Raw genomic sequence first — 20980 nt, 5'->3', positions numbered from 1 at the left:
ACTCTAATCTCTGGTCCTTTCTGCTCCCTGCTACTCTTTCACACTCTGGCCATCATGTGAGCTACTAACAACAGATTAAATCTCAGAACAGACTGAATATATTCCCTGTGTATAGCTAATATACACAGCACAGCAAACTACTTACTCTCGTCTTTCTTCACCTTTAGAGAGCTATAAAGAACTATTCATTACCCAGATCATAGGCAACTTTCAAATGGTTTAAAGTATATCTTAATATTATGATATAAACTATAACCATATTGTTGAAATACATATTTAAGGAAATACATAAAAGATAAAAAGTCATACATGGATTGCAACAAAGGTGCAAATTATTTACTATATTCTGGAAAAAAGTATAAATAAATTTGGAATTATGTAAAAGAACAAGTAAATTGGCTCATTTTTTAAAATAAGTGAATCTAAATTTACGCACTTAAATAAGTCTTGCCTGTTTTATAATCAACTAGAAAGCCTATGTTTTCAGTAATGCTGTTAGATCATCATCTTAAAATATTTCTGCAATTAGTCTCTTAAAATAATTTTCACAGCAAACTGGAAAGACAGTGAGGAAACAGGACTTTATTTAGTCATTTTAAAATTCCTTTCTATTATTATTATTACTGTTATTACAAAAAACAAAAACAGTTCTAGCTAGCTCGATGACCCACTTTATTCACTAACCTGGATGTCAAATAGCTTTTGCTGTTTCTAAAACTTTTTATCTGCCTTGGAAGGATAAAAATTTGCCATTATTGACAAATGAACATGCCACAGATAACTGATACCAATTTCAAAGTATATGAAAATAATGGCAGGATCCTTAAGTAAAAGGTTTTTATTATAGAAACCTTAAAGATAACATTACTTATTAGATGTACAAGTTCTAGCATTTTATTTTGCAAATTAGCTATATTATGTTTTAATATATGCCCTCTGAACTTCTCTTTAAAGAGAAGTCAAACTCATAGAAACAGAAAGTAGAACCTGGCTGCTTAGGCTAGGAGGAGGAGGAAACAGAGAGTTGTTATTTAGTGGGTATAATGATAAAAATTTTAGATTTCTGAGATGAAAAAGTTCTGGAAATTGGTTGTACAACAATATGAATGCATTTAATATGATTGAATTGTATACTAAAAAATGGATGGTAAGTTTTGTGATTTGTATTTTACCACAAGTAATATTCTAAAAAATAAATTATTTCCTACATAATAGCAAAGTAAATAAGTTTATAAAAATATGGATGATTATGAATAAACAATTTATTTGTATTTATTTCATCATGTGGGAATTTAAAATTTCCACACTGATTTAAAAAAACAGGGTGATGTTCTTCATATCCAAAAATGTAATTCTCCTTCTCCTTTACACCCCAGCTCCTCTCCCTGGAGGCAAACACTGTTACTGTTTCCCAGACATACTTCCAAGATATTGAGTGTATATGCACCTTAAATGGCAGCTAATACTCTTTGCTTTTAACATAAATGAAAGCAGGTAATACTCAGAGAACTATGCGTTCCCCTTTTCACTTATATATTGGAATTCATTTTGTATAACCTTATGACAAGTATTCTGAATTGCTTTTTTCACCATATGACAGACTGGCCTAATAGATTATATTCTATTTACTGATGCCTCCTGTAATTCACATAATGCACAATGGGCTACACTCAGGTCTAAGGAATAGAGTTTTGTACTTTTAAAATTAAAAATTACCTCTTTAGAAGACAACTGACTTTATAACTAAATGCCTGAACTAAATGACTTAGGTGATTCAGAAAAAAAAAATTACCTTAAAAGTAGCAAAGGCATCTGAAGCAATATCAAATGTTAACAACTCCACATACTTAAAGAAATCTCTGAATTCATTAGAAAAGAGGATGATTTTGGCAAGTGGTTCATGTCGAATACATTCCCTCAGCATAATCCCACAACGTAAGGCAATCTGTGGGGCTTCATATCTAATGCATAAATGAGAGAAATGGAGAATTCTGTTATCCGATTGACAAAATAGTGATATAAAAATGCTGTTAACAGGAGCATAGATACTATCACAGTTCATTCAGACATTACTTATTCAATATCTACTGAATATTTATGATATACCTGGCACCATTCCACATGCTGGGGATAAAATAGTATGAGTGTGTGCTATGTATGTAATGAGGGAGTTTGGGTTAATGAAAACAGTAAAAGGGTAATTGAGCAGTTAGGGAAAGGACAAATTGGGAAGCGTAACAATAGTGTCATAGAAAGGGACAGATAATAGGAAAGTGGAGGAAAGAGAGTTAGTAAATGGAAGAACTTTAGAAGTCAAATGATATAAGAAAAGATTTCAGTATGGTCTAAGATATGGAGATATATACTTGAAGGACTGTCCTAAAGCATGGCAAATACATTTATTGTGATTCAAAAAGAACCAACTGTATCTCAAATGAGACCTATGCTATAAACTTTTAACAACTATTCTAAACTCACAACTACTTTAAAGAAAACCATGTACCTACCCTTTGAGGAGCATAAATAGGATATGCGGGTGAGCACTAATGTACTCCACAGTAGGACTCCGAGTGCCTATCTGTCTTCTCAGGATGTTATTAAATATCTGGGTCACATCTTTTTTTCCCTGTCAAAGAAACAACCAACCATTACATTGTACACTTTAAATAGGTAAACTATACGGCATTATACTCAAAAGCTGTTTATAAATAATGTACACACAAACAGAAACACCACTGTTTTTTATAACATGCAAAAACATTATTCTTTTTAAATATCTTTAATAATCTGTGCCTTCAAACATAGTCTACAAAATAAATGTAGTTTCTTTCCACAAGATTTGCACTGTGGGAAATTTGAAAAATTCAAAGTCTATTTCGCAATAATAAATGTAATGGCACAGAAGACTATAGTAGTAAACAGGACAAGACTGAATTCTTTACATTTTTTCACCTTTAAGCTTTATTCAAGAAGAAAATGATCAACATATTTAAAATTTCATAAATGAGAGAAAAGATGAAGAATATAAAGATTTTAATAAATGTAAGTGGGAATCAAATTCCTTTTTTCAAGGAAACACTTCTTGGTAATTTTCTCCCTCACTTTATCCATTTTCTATGTACCTTGATGCAAAGAAAAAAAATGAATGAGTTTTCTATTCGTATACATTTGGACTTAGGTGATCACAGAAACCACAGCTAAACTAGTCAGACAGAAAGGATCATACAGTCATAGTAGCCTCAGCTAGAAGAACTAGCTGGATAGGGCTTCTTAGAGTCCTCCTGTAAGACTTCCACTCTCACACACCCTACAACCTATGCCAAGCTGGTTCTCCTGCAATGGAAGCTCTCAATGAATCAGAATTTATTATATGAAAAATAAGGACAAAAATGACATTCTATTCCCAATCACTATAAACTCTGATACTGACCTTCTACTCTCATCTAAACTATTAATGATACCCTCCACTTCAAAGCATCCTTAGCTCTATAGAGTGAGCTGACTAGAAATTCAAATTTACCATGCCATTCTCTTCCCTTAAACTCTTCAATGTCTCCTTTTTACTTATGGCTGAATAATATTCCATTGTATGTACGTATGCATGCACACATAATGAAATTTTTTACTCATTCATCCTTTAATGGACACTGTTTCTGTATGTGGCTACTGTAAATAACTCTGCAATGAACATACAGGTGTATATATCTTTTTGAGTTAGGGTTTCCATTTTCTCTGAATAAATACCAAGAACTGAAATTGATCCATCACACTGAAGTTCACTTTTAATTTTTTGAGGAATCTCCATACTATTTGCCATAGTGGTTGCATCAACTTGTTAACAGTGCACAAGTGTTCACTTTTATCCAAATCCTCATGGATATTTGTTATTTCTTTTCTTTTCAACAATGGCCTTGTGTGAGATGATAAGCTCTTTGTGGTTTTGATTTGTATTTTCTTGATGACTAGTGATGCTGGGCAACTTTTTAATTAGCCATTGCTATCTGTGTGTCTTTTTTGGGGAAAGTATTCAGATTTTCTGCACATTTTTTTCTAATCAGATTGGTTTTTTTTTCCTCTTTTTGTTCTTGCATTCTATAAACTCTTTATATATTCTGGATATCAATCTCTTATCAGATATATGATTTGAAGATATTTTCTCCCATTCTTTTGGTTGTCTTTTCATTTTGCGGGTTTCCTTTGTTGTGCAAAAGCCTTTTAGTTCGATATAGCCCAGCTGTTTATTTTTGCTTTTGTTGATTGTTTTCATTGCCAAATCCAAAAAAATAGTTGCTAAGATTGAATTCAAGGAGTGATTTCTTCTAGAAGTTTTAGGTTTTAGGTTTGCACATAAGTCTTTAATCTATTTTTAGTTAATTTCCATGTATGGTATAAGACAGTGTGATTCAATAGCATTCTTTCCCATGTGCTGTCCAGTTTTCCTGACACCATTTACTGAATAGATCATGCTTTCCCTATAGCATACTCTTGACTCCTTTGTCACAAATTAAATAGTGAAAATAGTAACAAAGGTCATATTACCTGAATTTTATTTGTACATATGTTAAAGAATGTATGTAAATATAAATGAATTTTATGAAAATGAAAAAACTCATCTGTTTTGTTCAAGTCTTTCTAGGCCCCACAATAATAATGACGAATAGCAATCCTCTTGAAAATGTCATAAAAGCGTGTTTTTCATACTTCCCAGTAAAATGTCACAAGAACATTTCCATATGACATTCTAGTGAGCAATAGAAATGAAACACCACAGAACTCTATCCAACTTTTACACAGAAGAAAACATTCTTCTAGTTCATTAGCAAATGTGTACAAAGGCAAAAGAACACCCCTGTGGATAACAAAAACAATTTCTGCTACTAGGGACAGCTTCCCCAGAGGAAAGGATCAGAGTAGAAAGATTAGAGAAAATTAGACAGGTACAAGATAATGAATGATTATCTCTACATTATGTGTAACCTTTGAAAATATCCATCAAATCTTTAACGGAGTAAAAAATTAACTATTTCAATACCTATCTTTTGCAACCCTAGCAGTACCAGATCTCAAACGCTGGTACCCAGAAAAAAAGGATAAAACACTACAAACATTTTGGATGATAGTGAAGCAACATCTAGAAATGATTTAAAAAAAAAAAAAAAGGCCTGCAATTATCCAATAATTCTGAAGCAGCACTTATGTAGTTGATAAAAAAAGTCAGTCCTGCCATGGATGCTCAAAAACTATCTGCTGAATGAATATTAGATATGGAAGTATAATTGGAATCAAGTAAGAAAATGAACATCCTTCACAGATATTAAGTGAAAAAAGGCAAATGAGAGTGCAAAAGAGCAGGGATTAAAAAAGAAAATACCCACTTTAAAACTATAGCCATGACTTGTATACAGAATACTTACAAAATAAAAAAAAGAGGGCAAAAATCTGAACAGCCACTTCACAAAAGAAATGGTGGCCAACAGGGGGTCTCCCTGGTGGCACAGGGGTTAAGTCTCAGTGCTACCAAGCTATGGCCAGGCACTGTGGTATGAGTTCAATCCTGGGCCAGGGAGCCAATCCACATGGTACAGCAGACCTCTCATGCCTCGCCTGCTGCTCTCCTCAGCAGTATATTTCAGTAGATCTGCCTGTTCTGCTCCCCACTCTGTCTCTGGTGAATCCTCTCACCCCTCACACCTCTGGCCTATACCCTAGTTCTTGTATGCATAAATAAATAAATAAAAAAAATAAATCTTAAAAAAAAAAACAGTTCAAAAAAAAAAAAAAAAGAAATGGTGACAAATAGACATGGAAAAATGCTGAACAACACACCATTAGCTCTTAGGGGAATGTAAGTTAAAACCACAATGAGACACCACTAACTCTATTAAAATAGCTAAAATTTAAATACCAAAGTCAAAAACAAACAAACAAGAAACCCTATACTATTCAACAATTCTATTCCTACGGATTTACCCAAGTGAAATGAAAACCTGCCTCGGACACTAAAAACTATACTTAAATAGTTACACAGATTTTGTAAGTGCTAAAAACTAGAAATTTCCTAAATATCCCTCTACTAGGGAATGAATAATGATCCATAGTACATCCATGCATGGAATATTACTCAGCAATAGAAAGGAATAAGCTCTTGATATATAGCAACAATATGGGCAAATAATAAAAATATTATATTATGTGAAAGAAGCCAGACTCAAGGCTACATACTGATTAATTCATTTTACACTGGGGATAGGAAAAGGATTACAAAATGACATGGGAGAATTTTGGGGGCTGATGGAAATATTATTTATCACAGAATTGTATACTAAAAAGGGAGAATGTAACTTTTTGTGAATCATACCCTAATTTTAAAAAATAAGATATTTATAGCCATTAAAGTCATGGACTTCCTTATTTTGCCTTGAGGAAGAGATAGAGGTGAGTGGTAGAGTTGAGGTGGGACAGGCAAATGCCTGCTGAATTTCAGTAACATAATTAGATAGGCAGATTACTCTTTGAGGTAGGGGTAGTTCACTGCAGGGATTAGTAAGAACTCACTTGCAGGGGACTACAATTCAAATTAAATCTATTTACAGATAATGGGAAAGTTTCAGATAACAGAATCATAGGCTAGCTTAGAATTATCCACTCTTAAAAAATTTAAATATAATTAAATTTACATATTACATGAACTCTTCAGGGATATACCCTCTCCTCACACCAATCTTCTTTATCATCCTCTCTGCAGGCCGACTTTTTCTGCTGCTTTAATATGCATGGTAGGAAACCTTGTTATTGATGGGCAAGCTACATCTAACATTCTTAGTTCCTAGTTAGATTGGGGCCTCATTTCAGTTATACTTTTAGAATCCTGCAGGAACTCTGTCCCTGTTCTGCTACAAGGGAAATCTGTGTGTTGGGTCGCATGTTATGTTGCACAAAAAAGGTCGTTCCCACTATAACCAAGTAGGTAGAGAAGGAGAGAGCACTGTCCAGGAAGCAGAGAGGTTAGGAAGACATGTACATTATACATGGCATGAGCAGTTTTCATCTTTGTTGTAGGGTACCCCCCTAAAATATATGATAAAGCTAAAATGATCATCTTAATTTGCATACAGGGAATACAAAAAATTAATAGGTCAGGCTTCTGATTAAAGACCTAATGTCAAATACTATTTTTAATCACATTATATACTTTCGTAAGATGAGTGCTCCTAAAGTTTAACTTTATTACTTTTAAGAGGACAATTAGGGTAAAATGGTAACAATAATATAAAATTCTACTTAATATGATACAGTATTTCCCCACCTGAGATTGTAAATCCTTTAACTTTGTCTAATGATGGACACAAAACATACAAACAGAATTAAGACCAAGTTGAATCAATACCCTACATTTCAAATTGTGACATGCATGAAGTACAGTCAAAGCTTGTAACTTAGAGCATATTATAATTTCTCACTTTTATAGTAATAAAACCAAAGGTGAAGGACCACTTTAATGAGGACCAGTGACCAAAAAAGCATTTTTAAAGGACAGAAATTTTCATAAACTTAGGACTAGAAAAAGGTTTATATCAAGAAACCAATCCTAAACTGCTTAGTTTTGCTGATGTTTTTAATCTAGCAAGAAATAATCGTTAGAAATGAAATTGCCATAATAGAAAGTTTTCTGCTTCTTTGAGCTCCTTTCTAATTTTGCCTGAACAGTTGACTTTGCACCCACCCTATTTTTGCAAGGTACACCTGCCTTTAAAATGAATGCTTCAACTTTTACATGCAGTAAATTTTCTTCCTTTGATCTCTTATCACATTGTGTTTCGAAACATCAAAGAATCTAAAGCTGTGTCTTGAATAGAAGCCAAACCTCAAAGTTTGATCTGAGCCCAAAAAAAAAAAAATCAGAAACCTTGCAATCTTAACCACAAGTCTTTTTTTCAACCTCATAATAATACACTGAAGTACATTTTTTTCTGTCAGCAATTTTAAGGTTTAAAAGATTAGATTAAAAAATCATGTCTATGAAGTAATGAGATTTTCTTTTTTAAACTATTTTAACCCCAATATCTGCCTCTTAACAGGCCTTATTCACATAATAGCAGAATTCTTCAATGCTTTCCCCACTCCAATGGGCCACTTTCATCTGGATTACTGAAGAAGAAACAGGTTTATCACAGATTCCCAAATTAATTCCTGTTACCCAATCTATGCCACTGCCTTGGGACACTATCACAACTGTAAGTTCTGGATTTCAAATCCCTGTTCCTCTTCATTCCTGTTCATTTTCTTGTTGCCTACAACTAGTTATTTTCTCAACATCCTATTTATCCCAAGTGTACAAAATCATCATTTTTCTTCATTCAACATATTCTATTAGTAGTTATTCTGTCAAAGTTTAAGGATATCAAATGGTAATTATAGTACATTGCAGTAACAACTTCAAATTAAATTCTATGCATCACTATTATTTAAGGTTCCCTCAGCATTTTTTCCTTAATCCCCAGTCCCTCTTCTTCTGTCAATGTTTCTGAAGGCTCCTCTATCTTTTACTCCAAACCTTTCTCCGATCTCTTTTCTATTTCCTACTGCTTTCAAGCTTGGGTAAAGAAAAAAGTGTTTCTCAAATTTCTGTTACTTTATTCTGCAAAAGGAATCCAAGCTCCTTTCTTTCAGTTTTTTCCTTCCGGACATTGCCTAGAGATCTAACTATTCACAATTAACAAAAAAGTTCATCTGAGAGTCTTCTAAAAATAAAGGTTCACTGTTTTTCCTCTGTAAGAAATATTCCATTCTTTCAGGTTATGTGACAAAATCTGCAGCCCATCCCTAAAATAATTTTTTCTTCCTATTATAAAAACATACCAGAAATTTTACAGTCAAATAATTGTTGTACTCTTCAAAGAAGTCCCATGAGTTGCTATTCACTACTGAAATTCTATTATTATCATCACTCCTGCATTAATTATTTTATAAACAATATACTGATTCTTCAAGAAAAGAGGCTTATTGTTGTATCTCAGGACACCTTCCTTTGTTCCAATTTTCTTACCTCTGCTTTGAGCTCTCATTCTCATTTTTACATTCATTCATTTGCTCAACCAACTGACAAGGCACTAGATATAGGAAGGTAGACCTGGTATTCAAGATATTCTCCATCAGGAAAGGGCTATAGAAATGATACCTATAAACCAAAAGATGAGGAGGGAGGGGTATAAACAAAAAGATGACGAGGGTGGAGTTCTATGTGAGAAGTCTGAGTTTTGAAGTTGGGAGGAATATTTATCACGCTATCACCAGCTTATATGGATACTCTAGGTTTGAGGAGGCATGTTACTGCTGTCGGCAGATGATCAGTACCGTCAATCCATTAGAGATTCATAACACATTTTACAAACAGGCAAATAATTATAGTAATGCAACCTTCTTCCTGAAAATTCTATGAGTAAGAAGTTGGTGGATTATTTAAAATTGGACTGTCCATCCTACCAAAAGCAATATACAGATTCAATGCTATTCCAATCAAAATTTCAATGTCATTCTTCAAAGAAATAGAACAATTATTGATGAAATTCATATGGAATCACAAAAAAACCCAAATAGCCAAAGCTCTCCTGAAAAAAAAAAGAAGGGAATGGAGGCACCACACTCCCAGACTTCAAACTATACTACAAAGCCATAATCATCAAAACTGCATGGTATTGGAACAAGAACAGACATACAGACCAATGGAATCGAATAGAAAATCCAGAAATAAACCCACAGATTTGTGGTCAACTAATCTTTGACAAAGGAGCAAAGACTATGCATTGGAGCAAAGAAAGTTTGTTCAATAAATGGTGCTGGGAAAACTGGGTCGCTACATGCAAAAGAATGAAGCTTCACCACTACCTCACACCATACACAAAAATCAACTCAAAATGGATTAAAGAACTAGACATAAGACCTGAAACCATAAAATACATAGAAGGAAATATAGGCGAAACACTACATGATATGCACATCAAAGACATCTTTACAGACACATCACCCAAAGCAGTGATAGTGAAGGCAAAGATAAACAGCTGGGACTACATCAAATTAAAGAGCTTCTGCACAGCAAAAGAGACAATAACAAAAACAAAGAGAAACCCCACCGACTGGGAGAACATCTTTGCACACAACGCTAATGATAAAGGACTGATCACAAAAATCTCCAAAGAGCTGATGAGACTCAACAACAACAAAGAAAATAATCCAGTCAAAAAATGGGCAGAAGAGCTAAAAAGAAACTTCTCTGAAGAGGAAATGCAAATGGCCAACAGGCATATGAAAAAATGTTCAACATCACTTGTAATCAGGGAAATGCAAATCAAAACTACCATGAGATACCATCTTACACCAGTGAGAATGGCACATATTAAAAAAAACTAGCAACAACAAATGTTGGCGAGGGTGTGGAGAAAAAGGAACTCTTCTGCACTGTTGGTGGGAGTGCAAACTGGTCCAACCACTGTGGAGAGCTGTGTGGAGATTTCTGGACCTACTAAACATAGAGCTTCCATATGATCCAGCAATTCCACTCCTAGGTATTTACCCAAAGGACACAGAAACATCAATTCCAAAGAACACCTGCACCCCTATATTTATAGCAGCACTGTTTACAATAGCTAAGCTTTGGAAACAGCCCAAATACCCAAAAACAGATGACTGGATCAAGAAGATGTGGTTCATATATACCATGGAATATTACTCAGCATTCAAAAAAGATAAACACATGCAATTTGTAGCAACATGGATGGCGCTGGAAGGGATCATGCTCAGCAAAATAAGCCAGAAAAAGAAAAATACCGGATGGTCTCACTTATAGCAGGAATCTAGAAAACTTAAATAAGGGACCAGGAAAATGAATAACTATAAGAAAGTGAAAATCAAAATCAACAAAAAACTATGAACCAGAGACACTTTTTGGGGGTAGGGGGCGGGAGGGGAGGGATTGGAGTCAGAATGGGGGGGTTGCAATTGTATTGGGAATATAAAAATAAAATTTATTATTTAAAAAATAAAATAAAATTGGACTGTCCAAAATTTTAAATATTATGCATTCATACAACCAAGAAGTTACTTATAAGTATTTTCCATGGACTTGAGTTTGAGAATGACTTCTGTATCTATTCAACATCACATTCGTTTATAACAATGATTTAGAATGAACTAAGTCAAGAGCTATCTCACCAATTATACCTTAATAGAGATGAAAAAAAATCTTCAACTGCTGTTTTATTATCGCAATAATAAATCTTTGTAATAATGGTTTGGCCTCAACAGTAAAAACCTATTATATTTAATATGTAATTTTGGAGAGGCAAATACATATTTCATAAATATGTAAAGTAATCCACAAAAATAATTAACTGTTCATTTGAAAGAGCTGATCTTCAGCTACCTGAAAATAAAAATATTCAAAAAGATACTTCTTTTCCCCAAGGATTTCAGAGAATTAAAGTTTACCTCATCATTCATAAATCAATATTTAGGCAACTGAATGTCTTAATTCCCAAATAATTTTATTTTTTTATTTTTTTTATATTTTTAAAGATTTATTTATTTATTTATACAAGCACTGGGTACAGTCAGAAGCGCGGGAGGGTGAGAGAATTCACCAGAGCCAGAGCAGAGAGCAGAACAGGCAGAGTGAGAAAGTACACTGCTGAGGAGTGCAGCGGGGCGTCAGGAGAGGTCTGCGCGCCATGTGGGACCCTCGCCCAGTGGCCAGGGATCGAACTGTCGCTGCAGAGGCTGCAGGCAGCTTCGCAACCCAGTGTTCAACTGCTGTGCCATCGGGGAGGCCCTCCCCAAATAATTTTAAAGCAAACTTCCTCTCTGAATTTATTTTAAGTAAAAAATAAAAGAACCTTGTGTATTGATTAATATTCTTTTATTATCTAAGTGAATAATTAAGTTGTAAGTGTGCAAAATTTTTCTTTGTACTCTTATCTCAATTACTGGAAAATACGTTGAATTTAGCTATTCTGTGGCTGCTAAGACTTCTCCAGGTCACTGGAACTGACAACATCTCATCCCTGACTCATTCTTTAAAACATACCATCCTTGGGCCTCCCCGGTGGCGCAGCGGTTGAGCACTGGGTTGCGAAGCTGCCCGCAGCCTCTGCAGCGCCGGTTCGATCCCGGCTGCTCCCCGGCCACCAGAGGAGGGTCCCACATGGCGCGCAGATCTCTCCTGCCGCCCGCTGCTCCCCTCAGCAGTGTACTTCGGTCCTTCTACCTATTCTGCTCCCTGCTCTGGCTCTGGTGAATTCTCTCACCCTCCCACACTTCTGACTGTACCCAGTGCTTGTATAAATAAATAAATAAATAAATAAATCTTTAAAAAAAAAAAAAAAAGTTAAAAAAAAAAACCATACTATCCTTGGTCATATTCCTCCAGCATGCAACTATAAATTGGGCTAAACTCATAAACTATCTAAGCCACCATTAGTTAATAATGGCACATTGCTTAATATATTGCTGCTTTCAGGGAAAAGCATAAAATATTAGGAAGAGTTATAGAAATAGAATACACAATCCAAGAACAGGAAGTTCCATCTCTCTCCCCCTCCCCATTTATTTTCACTGCTCAACAAACAATGAAGGTTCATAATGATATTTAGCTTTAGTTTGAAAAAGAAAGGAAAAGAGAATATACTTACTGACATTTGTATATAGTTTGCATGTATAGTGTCACATAATATATGTATGTACATATTTTCCAGTTACTTTAATATTTAAAATGATGCTTTAAGTTCACAATATTTCTAATATAGAGATGACAAAGAAACATGGAAGTATAGAAAAACAATAATAAAATTACACTTTAATTTCCATACATGACCAGATTATAAAGGAAATGGGGGGATAAGATAAAGAAACAGAGGTAGCAAGCCAGGCAAGAGGAAAAGTAGGAAGAGATTGGGTAGAAAATGTCAAATAGAGTAGAAAAGGGAGAAAAAGAAAGAAAAAGAAGACAGGTATATTTGAAAAGAAGGAAGAGTTGGCAGGCATATGGGGTACTTACTCAGTGTTGCCTCCAGCTAACACACCTGACGTCACATCCCCAGAGAAGTCTTGCTGCACTCCTGCTCTTTGGCTCTAGCCAGCCAAAAAAAAATCTTCCTCATCAAAGTGTTCAGAAGGCTATGGGCTAGTGTTGCCACAGAAATCCCAGAGCCCTAACTTTAGCTTAGTCTAATCACTGTAATCATTCTAATTAACTTCCTTTCACTTTCTCAACAATAAAACTGAAAGCAATTTACTTCACAAATTTGTATTGTCTTCTATCTCCGAGAATTAACAGAGACTTAATTAGCACTTAGCTGATCGTATGACAGAAAGAAACAACAAACAAATCAAAGCCAAGGCTTTCATCATTGAAATAGCTAATGTCCAAACTTGCCTCAAATATACATTTTCACTGAAAAAAATCACTATTCTACAATATACCGCAGAAGATAAAATAGCTATCCATATTTACCACTTCTATTTATAGGTTTTGACTTAATATGATTAATTTATTATTTAGGAAAACTAGGTATAATCACTTTCAAAGTGAGATAGTCTATGTTATTAGCATTTAACAAACATATTAAATCATTGTTCTGCTACTTCAATTAAGAGAAAAGACTTGGAAGATACTGAGTTTGAATTCCAGCTTAGGCTTTTTGTAACTGGATGACTGGGCAATTTAATATAAAAGTTGAACTTAAAGTTCTTTATCTACAGAATGAGGCTAATAATAACAATCATATATATTCCTTTAAGAAATAAATGAGGGTGTGGAATTGTATGACATGTACTCAACAAATATATCTATTATTATTGTTGTTTTAATTAGTCACTCACTGCCACTGTATAAAACATAACTATAGTCTATTTGCTTAAAAAAAGATTAAAGTGATTTTATGTTTCTCAGCAGTAACAAAAATTTAAAATCAAATATTGATAGTCACATATATTAAAATTGAAAAGCAGAGGTGTCATCCCTTTACAGATAGTTTACCTCAAAGTCTATCAGCTGTAGGTCAGCGATCAGTGTCACCAGCAGCCCGCTGCTGTAGAGTTCTTGTGCCAGCTGAGCTACAGCTTCTGTTGGGGGTTCTTTTTCATTTGTACCACACAGAATTTCTTTCATTGCTTGCAGAGACTTGGACACTTCTTCTGAAGCCTAGTGACCAAAAATATGCTGATGGTTAAGAGAAATTAAAAGTTTCAGGCAATAAGACAAACAGAAAAAACCCTCTCCTTGGGTCCAGTTTATTTATGATCAAAGAGCACTACAGAGGTATAAACAAACAAAAACTTAAGTGGGCATCACTTTTTCTACTTTGGAAAATGTTACTAAAATTTATTTATAAATATCTCCAGTATTTCTACTTAGTCAACATAATTGGGACAATTATCTTTAAAACAACACTCATAATTTTCCTAGCAATTAATTATAAATTTTAATTTATAAATTAATTATAAATTTTAATTTCCTGAAATTAAATTTACTCCATTTTATCAGTAGCCACTAGTATTTCAAAAAAGTATTTACTGGGCCCCCCCGGTGGCGCAGCGGTTGAGCGCTGGGTTGCGAAGCTGCACGCAGCCTCTGCAGCGGTTCGATCCCCGGCTGCTCCCCGGCCACCGGAGGAGGGTCCCGCATGGCGCGCAGACCGGTCCCGCATGGCGCGCAGATCTCTCCTGCCGCCCGCTGCTCCCCTCAGCAGTGTACTTCGGTCCTTCTGCCTGCTCTGCTCCCCGCTCTGGCTCTGGTGAATTCTCTCACCCTCCCGCGCTTCTGACTGTACCCAGTGCTTATATAATAAATAAATAAAATAAATCTTTTTTTAAAAAAAAAGTATTTACTAGTAAGGTTTTCCAACAAACCCCTGTTCTGATTTTTTTTAATGGACTAAGTATCATTTAAAAATTGTCAAAAACTTTGTCAATCCATTTATCCCTCATACATAATCATTACCTTTTTTGCTATCCACAAAACTTAAAAAAAAAGTCTACATTTAAAAAATAATGACGTAATCCACAGAGGTAAAAGGTAAATTAGTGGATGCTAGAGACTGGGGAGCAAAGAATGAGGAATGACTGCTAATGTAGGAGGTGTCTTTCAGGGGCTGTGAAAATGTTTTGAAATTAGATAGTGCTGATGGTATCACAACCTTGTGAGTATACTAAAACCTCTGAGTTGTACACTTTAAAATGGTAAGTTAAATGGTACTTGAATTATACTCAATAAAAAAGAATTATTGGATTGGCTGTATATTTTAAAAGATAGTTTTAATACTTTTAAGTATACTACTCTAATCATTAAAGTAGTATTATTAATAATTACAGAAAAGAATGAGGAGAATAAAGAAAATTAAACAAAAGTAATTATAATAGCATGACACTACTTTAAAAAATAACTTCCAGGGGTATTTTATGATCTAACTGGAACAATTCTTAATTTACCAAAGGTTAGAAGTTTCTGAAATTGTGAGATATAGCCACAAAAGAATAGTTTAAACATACTCAAGAATTATGAAATAAATATCCATGTGACTATAACACAGGCCAAGGGGAAAAAAAAGATACTCCTTTTCATTAATAATCAGTAAAAGGTAAATTAAAATCCTAATACATTAATATTACATACCTACTATCTTGGCAAAAATGAAAAAATGATGATTAAGCAGTGGTAAGGATGGAGAGCAGTAAGAATTTTTATTCAATGTCTAAGAGAAAGTAAACTGGAATTCACTGCTTGAGTAATAGTTTCATATTATTTGTTAAGTATCTGTGCAGGTACTAAACACTGCAATTTCACGCCTAAGTATAAACTCCAGAGGTAGTCTTGTACATGTGAACAAGGATGCTCACACGCAGCAGTCACTTGAGTTCCTGTGTTCATCCCAGAAGAAAATCCTTTTATGTCTTGATAATTGCTTTACTTTTCTCACCTATGCTTGTATCCTGAAGCAACATAATTAAGTTCTATTGATTTTGAGCTTTATAGAATAGTATCTCCCCTTTTATGATTTGCTTCTTTTCCCTCAACACTGTATTTGTGAGATACATCCGTGTTACTGCATGCAGGCAGCAGTTCCTTAATTTCCATCACTATTATTCCATCAATGGCTACATTGTACCTTTTTTATCAGTTCTTTGGTGGATGAACATTTGAGTTATTTACACTGACAGTTTATTATGAACAACAATGCTGTGAAATCCTTGTACATGCACCCCAGTTTGATCAGAACTGCAAATATATTTCTATATCCCTTATAAGATATAGGATGAAAAATATATTCCTACATTCTTACAGAATACAAGTCTGTATCATACCTGAGACTAAAAAAGATACTATGAACTTAACGGTTTTTATTTTATAGATATCTTGAATCTTGCCATCAAGCAGTTACTTAGAAAGAAATCAAATACGCAGGATTCAATATCCCTTGGAAGGAATAGCTAAACTACTAGAAAGCCCTTCTTTCTGTGAGGAAGGGCTGCTTAGCAGGACCCTGCTTAGCAGGGCCTTGAAACAATGTAAAAATGTGTTTGCACTGTAGGAGAAAATATTAGCTGATCCTTAAATGAAAACTTATTACTTTTCATGTCAATGTAACATTTTATACCAGCATAATGCCTTAGATTTTCAGTGCAATAGTCTAAAGGGATTCTAGGTCGGAAAGTCCATAGAATGTGAATGAAGAGTTCACAAGACATTAGACAAAACAATTATTAGTTAACAAATAACCTGAAATCAATTTAAATGTAATTACAGAGATACTATAAGCACATCACAGACAATATCTGGGATTCTTCATTAAACTTTATTTATTTTTTTTTTAAGATTTTTTTTTTTATAGAGGCATGTTTATTTGTTTGTTTGTTTGTTTGTTTTTGTTTATACATGCACTGGTTACAGTCAGAAGCGTGGGAGGGTGAGAGAATTCACCAGAGCCAGAGCGGGGAGCAGAGCAGGCAGAAGGACCGAAGTACACTGCTGAGGGGAGCAGCGGGCGGCAGGAGAGGTCTGCGCGCCATGTGGGACCCTCCTCTGGTGGCCGGGGAGCAGCCGGGGATCGAACCGGCGCTGCAGAGGCTGCGGGCAGCTTCGCAACCCAGCGCTCAACCGCTGCGCCACCGGGGAGGCCCCTTCATTAAACTTTAACATTGGTTTTGGTCTTGGAATACATGACATTTTTGTTTTGGCTCATACCTTGTCTGTCTTTTTGTCCTGCTTTTCCAAAATGGCCATGTTGTCTTTCAGAGTTTTCACAATTTCTGCTGGATTTTTTTGTGACTTACTAAACAAAGGCATTTTTTTCATTTGTAGAGATATCTTCTTCCAATATGGAATACTAAAAACAAACAAAGATCATGAATTTAAAAATTAATGTGATTTGTTATACTAAAATGACTTAGTTTTCAATAACCTTAATTCAGTTATTTAAAAAACTAAAATCAACTAAACTAAGTTTCATCAAATTTTACACCAAACTTAAAAATAAATATAAAACATTTTTTTTTAAAGATTTATTTATTTATTTATACAAGCACTGGGTACAAGTCAGAAGCACAGGAGGGTGAGAAAATTCACCAGAGCCAGAGCAGGGAGCAGAATAGGCAGAAGGACCGAAGTACACTGCTGAGGGGAGCAGCGGGTGGCAGGAGAGGTCTGCGCGCCATGTGGGACTCTCTCCCGGTGGCTGGCGCTGCAGAGGCTTCGGGCAGCTTCGCAACCCAGCACTCAACCGCTGCGCCACCGGGGAGGCCCAACATATAAAACATTTTAAGAAATACATTTAAAAAACTTTTCCTGAAAGCTTTACTCAAAGTTTAACATTTTCCTATAAATACAAGGATTGTGCAAAAACGGGAAAAGTACTTTTAGAGAATAAGCTGATATTTAAAATGGATTTTTTCCTTCTGATTTATTGGAGTAATGTTTGTTGTTTGTTAGATACTGTGCTAGGCACTGGAAATACAGGAGTGTATATAACAGACCTAATGATGATTCTCATGGAATTTATAATCTAATGGAGGTTGGTAAGGAACAAACAATAAAAATATTAAATAAAAGGACAAGACACTTTGAGCTATTAAGAAAATGAAATAGGGTGAAGTGATGTGCTATGAGGTTGGTGAGAGATGGAACTGTGTATTGGTTTCCTAGGGCTGCCACAACAAATTCCCACAAGCTAGTGGCTTAAAACAATATAAATTTATTTTCTCACAGTTCTAAAAGACAGAAGTCCAAAATAAAGGCATTGGTATGATTGTGCTCTCTCTGAGCGCTCTAGGGAAGAACCCTTCCTGTTTCTTCCCAGTTTCTGGTGGTTGCTGGCAATCCTAGATGCTCCTTGGCTTGTGACAACACTAATTTAAATCCCTACCTTCATTTTCAATGAACTTCTTTCCTCTGTCTCCTACAGAAGGGCAATCTGGCCATATTATATAGGGAGGTTATAGCAAGGAGACTATATGCATTTATGAGCAGCAAAGAACAAGACTTGCTGGGAAAAATGAGTATCAGGTTTTCACCTTTCTGACTACTCAGTTTATTCAATAAATTAAGTTGCATCAATAGGCTACTGTCCAAGAAATAACTGTAACCACAGAAACTTGGACAAAAGAGCTTTCCCACTGGAGAGAGATGACCCATAAATCATTATACCTAAGACAAATATAGCTACACCTATATCTGTTAGGAGGAACAAAATTGATACTGCAAAATGTGAAACTGCCCTTTCTGAGGCTGGAACTCAGAACCTTCAGATTGTGAGACTGTTGTGCCTCCTACTGCACTACAAGCAGACAAGGAAAAAAAAAAAAAACCCTCTTCATATATTTTTAACACTGAATTTTAATTGAGGTAATATTGTTTTACAACTCTGTATGTGATTTAGAGGTGTAGAACCTCCCCTTCAGATGTTACCACACAACACCCATCACCAAAACACCCAGAGTCCTGTACCTCCATTGTGTTCCCTCCCTACTCTGTCTTCTCTTTCTCCCCTCCTCCCTTGGTAGCCTCAGTTCCATAGTCAAATTTCTACGGTTTGTTGTTGGTTTGACTTTATCTGGCTCTGTCAGTATTTGTCTTTCTCCTGCTTTATTCGCATAGCATAATCCTTTCCAAAAGGATATTTTTTTCTGGTAATTTTTTAAAATTTTTTTACAATATTATTCATTTTTAAATAATATTTGCTCCCCTCCTCCTCAGGTGTAGTCCCCATAGAATTTCCCTCACCAATGCACCTGTACACCATTACCACAGTACCCTGTGCTCCTCCCTCTGATCCCTCTCCCTCCTCCTACACTGCAGGATGTCTCTGATTTATAATTGTCTGTTCCAAAAGGATATTTTAACTAAGACAGTGATGATGATGATGATATAATACATGAAATAAACATTAAATAAAAGTGGAACTGGAATCCATATGTGGTAATAAAACAATATTTAAAAGTGTGTTACCCACATCTTTAAAGATACATCATCTAAAGCAAAGAAAGTGAAGGAAAAGATAAACAGCTGGGACTACATCAAATGAAAGAGCTTCTGTACAGCAAAAGAGACAGTAACTAAAACAAAGAGACACACTGCTGATTGGGAGAAAATTTTTGTGCACAGTACTAATGATAAGGGACTGATCACAAAGATCTATAAATGGATGCCAAGACTCAACAAAAGCCAAGTAAACAATCCAGTCAAAAAATGGGCAGAAGAGCTAAAAAGACAGTTCTCCGAAGAGGAAATGCAGATGACCAACAGGCATATGAAAAAATGTTCAACATCACTTGTTACCACCTTACTCAAGTGAGAATGGCACATACTAAAAAAACTAGCAACAACAAATGTTGGCGAGGATGTGAAGAAAAAGGAACTCTCCTGCACTGTTGGTGGGAATGCAAACTAGTACAATCACTATGGAAAGCTGTGTGGAAGTTCCTCAAACTACTAAAAACGAAGCAACCATATGATCCAGCAATTCCACTCCTAGGTACTTACCCAAAGGATACAAAAACATCAATTCAAAAGGACACCTGCACCCGTTTACTGCGGCACTGTTTACAATAGGTAAGCTATGGAAACAACCCAAATGCCCAAAAATAGATGACTGGATCAAGAAGGTGCGGTACATATACACGATGGAATATTACTCAGCAATCAAAAAAGATAAACTCATGCCATTTGCAGAGACATGGATGGAGCTGCAAGGGATTAAGCTCAGTGAAATAAGCCAATAAGAAAAATATCAGATGATTTCACTAATAGGAGGGATGTAGAGGAACCAAATAAGAAATCAGGAAGAGAAAAAAAGTAATTATAATAAATTAAAAATCAAAATCAACAGGCAACTATAAATCAGAGACATTCTGAGGGGAGAAGGAATAGGATCAAAACAGGTGTGGGAGGTACTTTGGTGATGGTACATGGGTGAAATGGTGGTGGGAATTTCATGGGGACTACACCAGAGAGGAGAAAGCATACATTGCACAAAAATGAAGAATGATGTAAAAATATGTAAAATAAAAAATAAAAGCATGTTACCCATGATAATCATGTAATTACATTGTAAATTTACTTAAAATCTGTTTTTATTTAGTCTTCAAATATTTAGTTGATGAAATGAGGACTAAGAAAGGAGAGGGTGAGGAGAGTAGGGAAAAGTATAAATTCTTGTTTTTGAGAACATCTATTGCCCACAGCAGAGAAAGTCAAATATGGCTGTCATCCCCTAATTATACTTAACTGAGTAGCTTAGTAAAGGTATATTCATGTACTTTACATTTATTAGCAAAAATATTTCAAACAATAAAGAAATATCATGCACTAAATCAAAAGGATCCCATTAACCAATCACCCAGAGATGACAACTATATCAATTTGGTATATAGTCCTCTGAAATTTAAAAGCATTTAAAAATAAAATTAAATTACTAAACATAATACTTTGCAATTT

General features: G+C 35.0%; 1 protein-coding gene across 8 annotated transcripts in view; it reads right to left on the bottom strand.

Moving 5' to 3' along the window:
- CAB39L (calcium binding protein 39 like) overlaps positions 1-20980 on the bottom strand; it is a 101930-nt gene that overhangs the window by 30317 nt on the left and 50633 nt on the right. For all 8 annotated transcript variants that reach the window (XM_054701294.1, XM_037527301.2, XM_054701295.1 and 5 more), the window contains 4 exons: positions 17234-17375; positions 14030-14194; positions 2508-2626; positions 1793-1961 (listed from right to left, as the gene is read on the bottom strand). In XM_054701294.1, the coding sequence (XP_054557269.1) occupies positions 1793-1961; positions 2508-2626; positions 14030-14194; positions 17234-17344 (564 nt within the window). In that variant the 5' untranslated portion in view covers positions 17345-17375. The remainder of the gene's footprint in view (positions 1-1792; positions 1962-2507; positions 2627-14029; positions 14195-17233; positions 17376-20980) is intronic.

The sequence above is a fragment of the Talpa occidentalis genome, unplaced genomic scaffold, assembly GCF_014898055.3.
Source record: "Talpa occidentalis isolate TD23 unplaced genomic scaffold, MPIMG_talOcc4v2.1 talOcc4.5, whole genome shotgun sequence".
In the NCBI taxonomy this organism is placed as follows: Eukaryota; Metazoa; Chordata; class Mammalia; order Eulipotyphla; family Talpidae; genus Talpa; species Talpa occidentalis.
The sequence above is the reverse complement of the archived record's forward strand: the minus strand, read 5'-3'. Positions and strand labels throughout refer to the sequence as shown.